Source organism: Spermophilus citellus, assembly GCF_964194105.1.
Source record: "Spermophilus citellus genome assembly, chromosome: 2".
Lineage (NCBI taxonomy): Eukaryota > Metazoa > Chordata > Mammalia > Rodentia > Sciuridae > Spermophilus > Spermophilus citellus.
Window position 1 is genome coordinate 31,283,389 of NC_138183.1, and position 12,518 is coordinate 31,295,906.

General features: G+C 36.5%; 1 protein-coding gene across 2 annotated transcripts in view; it reads left to right on the forward strand.

Moving 5' to 3' along the window:
- The window catches only part of GRIN3A (glutamate ionotropic receptor NMDA type subunit 3A), a gene marked incomplete at its 5' end in the record, with an annotated part of 175,024 nt that overhangs the window by 128,568 nt on the left and 33,938 nt on the right, over positions 1-12,518 (forward strand). For both annotated transcript variants that reach the window (XM_081281130.1, XM_081281131.1), the window contains 2 exons: positions 313-428; positions 8,937-9,088. In XM_081281130.1, coding sequence (XP_081137256.1) covers positions 313-428; positions 8,937-9,088 — 268 coding nt within the window. The remainder of the gene's footprint in view (positions 1-312; positions 429-8,936; positions 9,089-12,518) is intronic.

Genomic DNA, 12,518 nt, shown 5'->3' on the forward strand with positions numbered 1-12,518 from the left:
GGAAGTAACCTTCCCTGTACACCTTCCTGTTCAATTCAGTCACGCTGGCTTTGTTGTTGGGTTTAGAAGTCATGAAAGAGACTGGTAGATAAACACAGAGGTTTATCATGTTTTCTTGTAAGAATATCTGTTTCCCCTGATCTGTACTCTCCAGGTCAATGAGATGTCAACAAATCTGTCAGCAGCAAGCAAGTTTGTGCTGCCCTTAGTGTTCAGGTGTCTGTCCCCTAAACAGAAGCCAACTGTCAGGCTTAATGCTTCCTGCCCATTAATGAATCATGTTCACTTTTTCTCTCTTGGTCTTAAATATAGGAATGATCCAGAGAAACTAGACGCCTTCATCATGGACAAAGCCCTTCTGGATTATGAAGTGTCAATAGATGCTGACTGTAAACTTCTAACCGTGGGGAAGCCATTTGCCATAGAAGGTATTAATCAGTCACTCTTGATTTGCTTTTACTCAGGATGTGCTCAGTTTGCTAACCTAGCAAGTCACAAATGCCAAAGTCGGAAGCAAGGAGCTATTCATCTTCCCTTGTTTTCATTTTCAACTCATAAGCACTTAGCTATTAAGTTGCTGAAGTTAGAAATTATTTTTCTCCAACTCAACAAATATTTATTTATGTAATTGTTAGTGAAAAAATAATTGTTTCTCAAATGTGTTGGTTCAGATATCTGGGAGTGGTGGCAATGAGGGAGTCCAGTTTTAATTTGATCTGTCTTTTTTATTTGTTTGAATTTTGCTTTTCCCTATTTTATTGTTGTTAGTATTGTTGTTTTTTGGTGCTTGATATGGAACCCAGGGCCTTGCACAGAGTAGGCAAGCATTCTACCACTGAGCTACACCGTTAGCCCCTCATCTTTATTTTTGAATGGCCAAACACTGTAATAAATCTGATACAAAAATGAGACTAAGCTGGGTGTGGTGGTCATGCCTGAAATTCCAGTGGCTTGGGAGGCTGAGACAGGAGAATTGCAAGTTTGAGGCTAGCCTCACCTACTTAGCAAAGCCCTAAGTAATCTAATAAGTCTCAAAATAAAAATTTTTTTGGGGGGGCTGGGGATATGGCTCAGTAGTAAAGTGCCCCTGGATTAAATCCCCAATACTAAAAATAAAAAAAATAAAATAAAAAGAAAGAGAGAATGATTATATTTTACAATGGAGCCCCAACATTGATCTAATCCAATCTATTTTAGACACAAGAAAATCCAAGAATATTGTATCACATTTTCATAATTATATAATTAGATGATAATAGTGGGATTAAAATCCAAATCTCAGTTTCCAATATAAGTGTTTTTCACTAGTTGGAAAGTAAGTGGTGGGGGGGCTCATTTTAAAGTTTACCACCCTTTAGGGTACTAAACAAAAACCTTGTTTGGGACCCCAGGTTTGCCTTTCTCCCCACTGGCAGCAATTTTTGCTTCCAACTAGATCAACCAATCAATCAAACTTCAGAACCAAAGAAGGACTGCTTTGTCAGTAGCTTCTTTCATTCTGAGTGACAGTTGATATATGGAGCTGATAGTTTGAACCAGCAAATTTCACATCTCCCAATTCACAGCTTTCCCTCCCTGACAGTGCATGCTAGCTCTCAAGACAGCCATGCTCGCTTGTCAGAAAGCACTTTGGCTTGAAACAATCCCAAGGGGGTGCACAAGTCCTATTTCCAGAAATCTGTGCTTTGCTGTATGTTAACTAGGGTATCAAGACTATTTGATTCCAATTTCCCAATTTCCCAATCATACTTGGTCTCTGTCTCTCCTAAACGCATCAGCAGATATTTTTGCTTCAGTCTGTTTTTTGTGATGAATGAGAATATAACAGCTGATGCTATTTCTTTAGACCTGTCCAAGGAGAAACCAGTCTTCGGTCTAGACAAAATGACCCCCACCTGGGTCAGGGATGGACTTCAGGAAGAGAGTGGGATTGGTCTTTTATTAAGACTGCAGTCTTGGATAGCAAAACCACAAAGAGAAAGAGAGAGAAAGAGCAAACACAAGAAAACCAAAAGAACATTCAGTATATGCTCAGTAAACCCCATTTTAATGTAACAATGGAAAATTTCCTTTGTGTGTGTGTGTGTGTGGCAGTAAGGGATATGGAAAGGATACTACATTTTATTTACATCCTAAATGTGTGGGGTAATGGAAGTCCTTCCTACCATAGGGCTACTAATAATAAATAATTTATGGGCATAAAAATGAGGGGTTTCATTTTCCACCTTTGTCTTCGGGGGGCCACCTGATCTTGTCAAAAGGCAGAAGACGATGGTTTGTTTGCCTCTTCTGGACCCACAGTGCCAGATGCCACACAATTAACTCCCCACTGTTTTCCTGTTTCCATTTCCATCTGTGCTCATGAGACGTGGTGTCTTGCAGTTCCTATCATCTCTAGACACCACATTGTTCTCAAAGAGAATAAACAAAGTGGCACAAGGAAGAGCTCTCCCTGTAAGACAGCAGAAGGATGGCAGATTCCAAAAGAGAGAGCATCGTCATCATTATTGATACATACTCATAATGGATGAAATACAAATCAGAACACTTAGTTCAATATTGCCCCTGCCAATAACTTCACAACCTAAAAACAGACCCTGGAAAAACTCAAAGGGAGGATTCTTATAAGTGACATGCAACAACAACAACAAAAAGCTAAGTCTTGGTTGCTGGGGTTTTTTTATGTTTAACTCAAGAATTTGGGGAAAAATATCTCCCAATGAAATTTTCTCTTATATATATATTTTTTAATATTTCTTTCTAGTTGTAGATGCACACAAGACCTTTATTTTATTTACTCATCTTTATGTGGTGCTGGAAATTGAACCTTGTGCTTTACACGTGCCAGGCAAGGGCTCTACCACTGAGCCACAACCCCAGCCCTCTCTTATTTTTTTTTAATGAAATTTTTGAGAATATGAGATGCTTTTCTTTAACAAAATTTAGGTTTTTTTGAACTTATTCAAATGTAGGCTTTGTTATTAATTAGATTGCATAAATATAAAAACATCATCATAGCAGTTTATGATGAATGCTTCCCCAGTAAACTCAGAAATGTTGCAGATGCCTATCTGTATCCCTCCACAGAGCCTACTGCAATCCTGGTCATACAGCAATCATAATAATTGATGTATTACCAATTATATAGTTGATTAGTTTAAATTCAAAATAAGTACCTAATTCCCTTACAAATATTGTTAGTCAAAAGTATCCTGATGGTTTGCACATAGTTTTCCAAGTGCTTAAATATTTTCAGGAACTGAAGAGGGACAATAGAGTCTATTGACTCCTACGTGACTTCTATATTCACTCTATATAGTATTGATACACTGCTATTGTCTGAATTTTTGCATATTTTCCAAAATTCATATGTCAAAACATAATTCCTAACTAGAAGATGCGGCTCTTGGGGGAGATCATTAGATCATAAAAGCTCTGCCCTTATAAAATAGGATTAGTGTTCTTATCAAATGGGCCACTGGGCGGGAGCTCATTCACTCATCTATCATGTGAGGACACAACTAGAAGTCATCTCTATGAGCCGTAAAGCTGGTCCTCACCAGACATTGAATCTGCTGCCACCTTGATCCTGGACTTTCCAGTTTTCAAAATTGTGAGAAATAAATGTCTGTTATTTATAAGCTACCAAGACTTTGGTATTTTGCTCTAGTAACTCAAGCAGACTAAAATAGCTACAAATTCACCCTTCTGTGCATATTTAGTTTCAAAAGGGAAAAGTAAGGCCAGTGAGAAACAGTAGCTCCATGTTGAGCTTAAAACCCTTCATGATGGGTATTCTTTGCGACTAAATAGTACACAACGGAGCAAATCCAACCTACAATTTGGTTCAAGTCAAGAGCATGTGGAAAGTCTTTGGTCAAAATGCTACTTAAATGCTAGGGACATAAAGACATATTGTGTTCTTGGGGGGGAAAAAGAGAGAGATTTGAGATTAATGAATACATGTCCCAAATTCATGAATCAGGACAATAAAGGTCAAACAAGGAAAAAGACCAATGTAACTGCAAAATAATGATCTGTGACCTTTCTGCCAAAGACTTGCCTGTTTTTCAGCTTGTTCTTTTTCTTGCTTTGCCAATAATTATTTAATACAGTGCTTGGAGCACTGGTTCTGGGGTCTGGGAGCTTGGATTTGAACTCTCAATAACTGACAGATTTCTTAATCATTTCTCCTGGTTCCTCATCTGCATAATGAGGATGTGAATAATACACCTATAACAGTGATGTTGTAAGTATTAAGTAACACAATAAACAGAATGCATGTAGAATCATGCCTGGTACATAGGAAGTCATCAATAAATTATTACCCAATATGTCAAATTGATAAATTGAGACCAATACACTACAAAATTTCCCAGGATAGTCTTCATTGATCTCAGCTTTTCCCAGACTCTTCTCTCCCCAGTTTGATGTGCTAAGGGTAAGGGAGAGTAAGGGAAATCCATTTATAAAGTTCCCTTTGCAATTGGGACTTTCACAATATATTCTCAACCATTGTCCCAAAGTGGTTAAAATTGGTATTACAAGGACAGAGTACAAAACTGAATGACTCTTCCTTCCCAAAGTCTCTTTAACCCTATCTAAGGTCTTATTTTCAAAATATCTCTTTTCCAACCACCTTTCAGGAAGATTCTTTTAGTCTATGAATTTCTAACTACACATTTGCTAGTCAAAATATATTCCCTCTGCTCTTAGCTGAGTAAAGCTGATTTATCCATGGGGAAAAGATCAGGATTCTATTCTGAAAATTGTTCTCTGGGGCTATTAAGCTGTATCCAATTTCCAGGGTGCCTGACGCCTTCATCTTTAGGGTTGAAGGATTTCATTTTGCTTCATCCATCAACCACAAAATAGTCAACCCTGTCTTTATTTCAAAGCCACGTTTCTAATGATAATGAAAGCAACTAAGGCTGACTCAGCATTTTAAAAATAACAATTCTTTGACCAATGAACACAATCAAATTTGAGAAGCAACTGAGAAAACAGAAGTATGGAAATGGAACCTTCAAGATTTTACTTTTTTACGTTTCTGAACAAAATGGATTTTTATATCTCTTAACAAAGACCGCTTCTCGTTGCCACATAATTTTTTTCCTATTTCTTTCCTCATTCCATATCAAAATTCATTTTAATTAGCTAATAATAATTAGCAATAGAGCTATTAAAGTGTCAATATCCAATATATGTATTAAAATAGAAAATTTTAAAAAGGATAACAATCTATTTTTATCAGCCGATTGCAAATTAAACTAAGCATGATGGAGTGGAGTGATTTAATATTTATTATTTCCTGCATAGCAATTTTTTATAACTGTCTTGCAACTTTAATATTGCTTTTTTCTTAAGAGTATTTTAACATTTTTCTTGTAGTACCAAGATTCTGTTCTTAGATTATGTAGATTTATTGTATTAATTTCAAATTTTTTTAACTTCCCTATGTATTTTTTTAATATTTATTTTTTATTTTTAGGTGAACAAAATATCTTTATTTTATTTTTCTGTGGTGCTGGGATAGAACCCAGTGCCTCATGCGTGCCAGGCGAGCACACTTGAGCCACATCCCCAGCCCTTCCCTATGTATCTTTGCCTTACGTCAAAAATGTCACTATCGAGAATCAGTCTAATATGCTTCTCTCTTTCTTTCACTTGGTAGCAATCTCTCCTTCTGAACCTGAGGTATGCAATAAATGCCTATCAAATGAAAACTATTCTACCATTATAACTCCAATGCAGGTTGGAATTATTAGCTTTAAGAGGATTTTTAGGAGAAACATTTTAATTAGTAAGCTTCCTTGCTTAGGGAATTTCCTAGCATATATAATCATATGCAAACTTACTACATTGACACCACTTGCTGAAAAGTTTATAAATAAAATCTACCTATGAACAATAAATATTTGTGTTTGCTCAGAACAAACCACCAGTTTTGAGGGTTGTGGTTTTTAAATGAGTTACCTTATTTGGGGGTTAGTGCATCAATGTGGCTACAGTGATAGGAAGTACTGAAAGGGAAGAAATAGGTCAAGTATTTCCCTGACTCGACTTGTTGAGATGGACATGGTAGAAAGAGCACTGATTTTAGAATAAAACAGATCTCTTTGCAAATACTGACTTTGCCAGCTAAACTAGCTATGTGATGTTATCAGTCACTTATTCAATCTTTGAATCTCTAAGTAGTATGTACTCTGGCATGGGTGCACATAGGGATACATTGGGGAAATGTCTGGCACAAAGAAAGGCTCAGAATGTCCTAATTTTTACTATTGAGATACCAGAGTGATTTAACTGAACACAGTGCCACAATCTAGCACACAATCTTGGGCCAGTACATGATTCACAAAATAGGGTAGAGAATGCAAAACGTTTGTCCAAGAATTTTACTTGGGATATAGTGAGCCCTCAGTAAATATGAGAAATTGTTGTTGCTGAAACCTATTGCTTTAAAGGGAAAACACAATAATATTCATCAAATTTGACCCAAACTAATTATCCTGACCACCAACCCACTCCCATTAGATAGCTCTTACATGCCCCAGTTCTTCTCCTTAATGGCATCTGTCTCAATTGAAATAAAATAATCACTATGTGATGCACTGTTTAATGTCTACCCAAAGACAGTCTGTAACAACAGAGACCATGGTGTCTGCTTTTCTCTCTGCTAAATCCTGAACACTTATTATCGCCTATTTACTCAGTAAGATATTTGATGAATGGACGAATGTGTGTCAGTCAATTGTTGAATCTTATTGCCTATGTATCTAATGTTGTAACTGACATGTAAACAAGTACTGAATACATGTGTGGGCAACTGAGATTCCTAAATAAAACTGGTAACTTCCTTATAAAAAGTTGCCCATTATATTTTTTAAAATGTTATTTAATGATAACATCAGCAGAAGAAAATGCTGCCCATCCAAAGTCTTTTATCATCAGTCTTTCCTTTCAAACCAAACTAATAGGCACAAGACAGGCACTCAAAATAGCTCTTTGAATGGAAAATTCTAATCATGTTTTTGACATTGTCATCATTTCCTTGATTCCCTATTGTTAAGGAACAAACAAAATTATCAGGGGAAAAAATGTGCAATTTTTTAATACTCAAAAATTGTTTGGCATTATTTATTTCAACTCTTTCATTGGTTATACACACATCTCAAGCCTCATGTTCTTAAAAAATGAATGCTTGCATTGAAACAGGAACAAAAGCTAATATTTTTGGCATTGAGTTTTAAGATAGAATAATTATAGCAAATATTTGTTTCCATTAAGTATCTTTGGATTCTTGACAGGCTTTTAGTCTTTATCTGTGAAAAAAGAACTAACTGCATTTTTAATTTATCTTCCTCAATTATCTTGAGGGCAAAAATAATCTTTTTTTTTGACCATGCTATCTAACAGCTAAAAAAAAAAAAAAAGATGTAGTTAATTAGTCTCTTTCACGTGGCTCATCAAAGATATTAACAGTGTAGGAAGAGTTTGGAAAGGAAGTAAAGCTACATGGAATGAGAATATAGAGGCTAAGATGATTAATAAAACCATATCCATCTTGGTGCTCTCTCTCTCTCTCCATCCCTTCCCCTTTCTCCTATGCTCCTGTGCCTTATATAATTTCAACCTTGGATCTTTAATTTATCATATTCTTATTTTTTTTTTCAAAATATGGCTTCAGCCAGACAAGGTGGCACATGCCTGTAATCCCAGTAGCTCCCAAGGCTAAGGCAGGAGGATTGCTAGTTCAAAACCAGCCTCAACAATTTAGCAAGGCCCTAAGCAACTCAGTGAGACCCTGTCTCTAAATAAAATACAAAATAGGGCTGGGTGTGGGTCAGTGGTTAAGTGCCCCTAAGTTCAATCCCAGATACCATAAATTAATAAATACATAAATAAAACTTCATCACATACATATGTACTCCTAATAATACACTGTCTTGTTTTGAGTGTTTTTACATCTACACCTTGCATTCATACTCCAAGTAATCTTTTGGGATTGTCACATTTCACCTAACAACATAGTGCTGAGGCATCCATATCGTTGTGTCTAGTTCTAGTTCAAATATTTTACATTGTATAAAAGTATTCAAATCAGTTTGTTATAATATTTATTTAATTATTCTCTTGCCAAAGAACATTTGGACATTTGTGTTGGTTTCAATTTTTGCTATTATAAATAGTGCTTCTAACAACATTCTTGATCACATCTGGTATGCTTGTAGAGGTTTTTGAAAGTATACGTAGGAGCAGAATTGCTGATCTTGAAGTATATAAATGATCAACCACAAAAGAATAATAACTAACTGTTCTTCAAAATGATCATACCACCTTGTGTTTCAACAAGCAGTGTATAAGTGATCTGACTGGTTCACGTCTTCTCCAACACTTGGTATTACCAGACTTTTTAATAATTGAAGTCATTATAATTTCTTGTTGGATATTTTACTTTACATACTGTATTAAATGTCCACATGATTTTATTATATTATCCACAAACAGAATAAAATGAAGCATAAAAGTAAAAAAAAATGGTCATGTGTTAACAATAATAAGATAATGTCATAAACCAAAGATTATGATGAATCCAATTTTGTTACTTAAAATCCAGAGGCTGGATTCTGGAGAGGTGAATAGGGAATCCTAGCCTTGGTCATGACTTCAAAGATTGCATCTAAGGACTATTTTGAAGTGTTCTCCTAGAAAACTGTGCACAGCCCATCCCTATCCTTTTCAAACTCATCTACTCAGAGGTTTGGCTGTTGTAAAAGTAATCAAAATTAAGAATGTCTTATGGTCCTTTGGAGGAAAGATCATGCAAACCCACCATTCCTTTATTGTCAGATCTGAGAGCAATATCTATACAGTTATGGTGGCAACCTCTCAAGAACAATGTGAAAAACTCATGTGGGATTATTTTCTCCTAGGATATGGCATTGGTCTTCCACCCAACTCTCCACTGACCTCCAATATATCTGAGCTAATCAGCCAATATAAGTCACATGGGTTTATGGACGTGCTGCACGACAAGTGGTACAAGATGGTTCCCTGTGGCAAGAGAACTTTCGCTGTCACTGAGGTATGGAAAAACTGCTGATAATGTTGACACTTCACCTAGCTTTAATTTGAATAATATAAGGAAACCCTGTTACCTATGCCTTGTGGTCAATAATTCAAGCTATTTAATTTACTAGGACTCTCCATGATATTTGGATTATTCCTAACTTTGCTTAAAGAGTGACCATACCTTCAAGATTTTGCAGTGAAACATGCTTGTCTTAGATTTCAAGGTGATGCTATTATGATGGGCAAATGTCGAATTTTCTAGTTTATCCTATAGTCTGTATTCACAAGTGCAGAAGAAATACTGCTCTAAATTACAGCAATAGACTCTGGGAATTACATCAATAGTGTTTAATTTAACCATTAGTTGCTGGTCGTTATGTGAACTTCAGAATATCCTGCAATAGCTAATCTAAGCCTTTGTTAACTTCCAAATGATAATTATCTAGTCATCTCTTATGGATTTTAAAATCTAGACATAACAGCCAATAATTCTTGTATTACAGAATCATTTATTTTTAAAACTAAACACAACCAATTCCCTTCTTTACTATTGGGAAATTAATACTCAGAGAACTAAGTGATTTGCCCAAGGCACACAAAAAGTCAAAAATCTGCTTCTTTCTATTGAAATATTCTGTCGTTACAGGTAATTAGAAACCTACAAAATAAGGTGGAATTGGGATGACCGAAATAGAATATTGAAAGGTGTAACCAAAGTAACAGGCCCAAATATTAAAAAAAAAAGAGAGAGAGAGAAGTCAAATTAAAAAGTACAAGGTTGGCCCTATGTTAAAAAAAAATGAAGACTATAATAATGGTTCTAAGTAGTCTCTGTGTGCAGGAACTCTCAAATTTCTGCTTGAACACAGACTATTCTTTTGAACTTCAGAATATATACTCACCCTCCTATTTTGATGTCTCTATTTTAATATCCTACAGACATCTCAAATATCACTCCTCAAAACCTGAATCCTTCATCCTCCCTCCCAAACCTGCTTTTCCTCCTAATTTTCACATTTTGGTAATGGTAACTTTACATCAAGTTACTCATCCTAAAGACTGGCAGGGATCGTTAATGCCTTTCATGACTCACTTTCTGCATCCATCAACAAGCCATATCATTTCCTTCTGTAAAGTATGTCTCAAACATGCCATTTATTGTCATCTCCACCGTCGTCACTCTAGTCAGAGCTGTCATCTCTCACCTGGACCACTCCAAAAGCCCTCCTGACTGGTTTCTTTGTTTTCACTCCTGCCTCCCTCCAATTTGCTTTCCACATGGCAGATGGCTTTTTTCTGCTAGAAGCCTGCAATGGCCTCCCATGCTCATGAGGACAAATCTGAAGTTCTGGCATGGCCTACAATGCTGCCTGGTACCTGCCTGCCCAATTCTCAGCCCCATTTGTGGACACTTTCTTCCTGGCTCATTCACGCTACACTACAGTGGATTTTTTCTTTTCTTTGCAATGATCATTTTACATGATGATACACTAGTAGCTTCCCTGCCTCGGGGTCCCTGAACCTGCTGTTACCTCCTCCCCCTCAAATGCTCTTACCCCTGATATTTGGTCAGCTAACATCTTCATGTACAAACTCCCAGCTAAAATCTCATTTTTTAAGACCCTGATAGATGCTGACCAATCTGAATCATATGTCTCTTCATGATTTCATATATCTCACATTATTTCATAGTAATTGGACATAATTTACAAATTTCACTATTTTAAGCATATATTTAATCCAATAATTGTTTTTAGTATCTCTTTTTCATTAGATGATGAGAGTTCTGGGGGGGAAAAAACCTTCACTTACTATTATATTGTCAGTGTGTCCTACATAGCAGGCACTCAATAAGTAATTATTGAATAGTTAAATCAGATAAACTGAACAACATAGCTGAAAAGAAGTCAGGGGTCTGGAAGGTAAGAATGTAAAGTAGGAGTGATATGTCCCAGCATGGGAGAGAGACCAAGTACTTCCAAGCAGATTTAGTAAAAGTGAGAAAGCAGTGCTAGCTTAAAAAGCCTCATTGTTTAAACTTTCCATGCTTTATTTCTTACTGGATTTGTCATGAGTCAATCTGGGCACAAGAGTGAGATTATCACATGGACTTTTGGGGAGCTCTGGGCAGCAACAGGAGCTGCAGCTGCTAGTCTGCAGGTCTGCAGAGCAGAGAAAAGTGAAGGGCGTTTTCCTTTGAAATTGGTGGTTCAAACTGTGATAAGGAGCAAGGTTGACAGCGAGTGGAAGCCCATGGGCTCTGGGTCAGGTGGAAAGCTGCTACCCACAGAATTCTTTTGCAGGCCCTGTCACCTCCCCCATACCCAAACTGTCTCAAGGATTTTCAGACATGACCTGGGCACTTCCCACATACTTCCCATGGCACATGGATTGAGGCTTTCAAAAGGAGAGGTGTGGTGTAATCTAGATCAGTCAACAAGCTATCTGGGCCAGACAGATGGACGGCAGCTCCCACCAGAATAACACTCCCACCCCAGATCTAAAAAGCACAGTGATACTGAGGATGAATTCTGCTCTGAAACAAACAAAGAAAGCTCCCCCAAGACTTGCAGGCAAGAAGGGGCAGAGCTCAGCATACTGATTCCCCCAGTAAGTTTGCCTGTTTTGGGTCAGAGCTGAAAAAAGACAAACAATACAATAATTGTGTCCCACAAACCTCTTCAAAGCCAGGGGATCCTAAAATTAAAGCCCAGGAAAAAAGGTTTGCCATTTGAAATGTCTTGGCAAAAAGAAAACTGAATCTTTTTATGATGGTTGTTGCATTAGCTGTTTTACATAATGTATTTTGTTGTGTTTTCCCTCATTATTTATTTTTCCATAGTTCTTTCTAATCTTGTGCATTTTAATTAATTATGTTTCATTAATTAGTTACCACTGTTACTGGCAGTTATTCTCTCCTCTCAAAGCAGAGCTGATGATTGAACTTAATATTTTGATTATGCTACCTGGATGTTTTGATGCTAAGATATGCCAGTGCAGGACATATATTAAAGAGATAGCTACTTTCTAAAAGACCTCACATAATAGAAGAAAAGAAACTCATCACAACAGATGCAGAAAAACATAGACACTCTGAAAATATGAGGAAGCAAGGCAAAAAGATGCTCCAAAAATTTATAATCCCTCAACAACTCTATCTATAGGTATTCAAGTGAATGAAATGCTGGGCAAAATTTTTAAAAATTTAGCTGTTAAGATAATCAATAAATTTTAAAAAGATATAAGGAATGAACTAAGGGAGAAATATATGATATGAAAGAGCATTTTAATAAAGAGATCAAGATTCTGGAAAAAAAACAAACAGAAATCTTAGAAGGTAAAGGCACAAAAAGTCAAATAAAAAAAAAAACTCTATTGAAGCTGGGTTTAGTGGCACTTGCCTGTAATCCAATTAACTTGATAGGCTGAGGCAAGAAGATCAC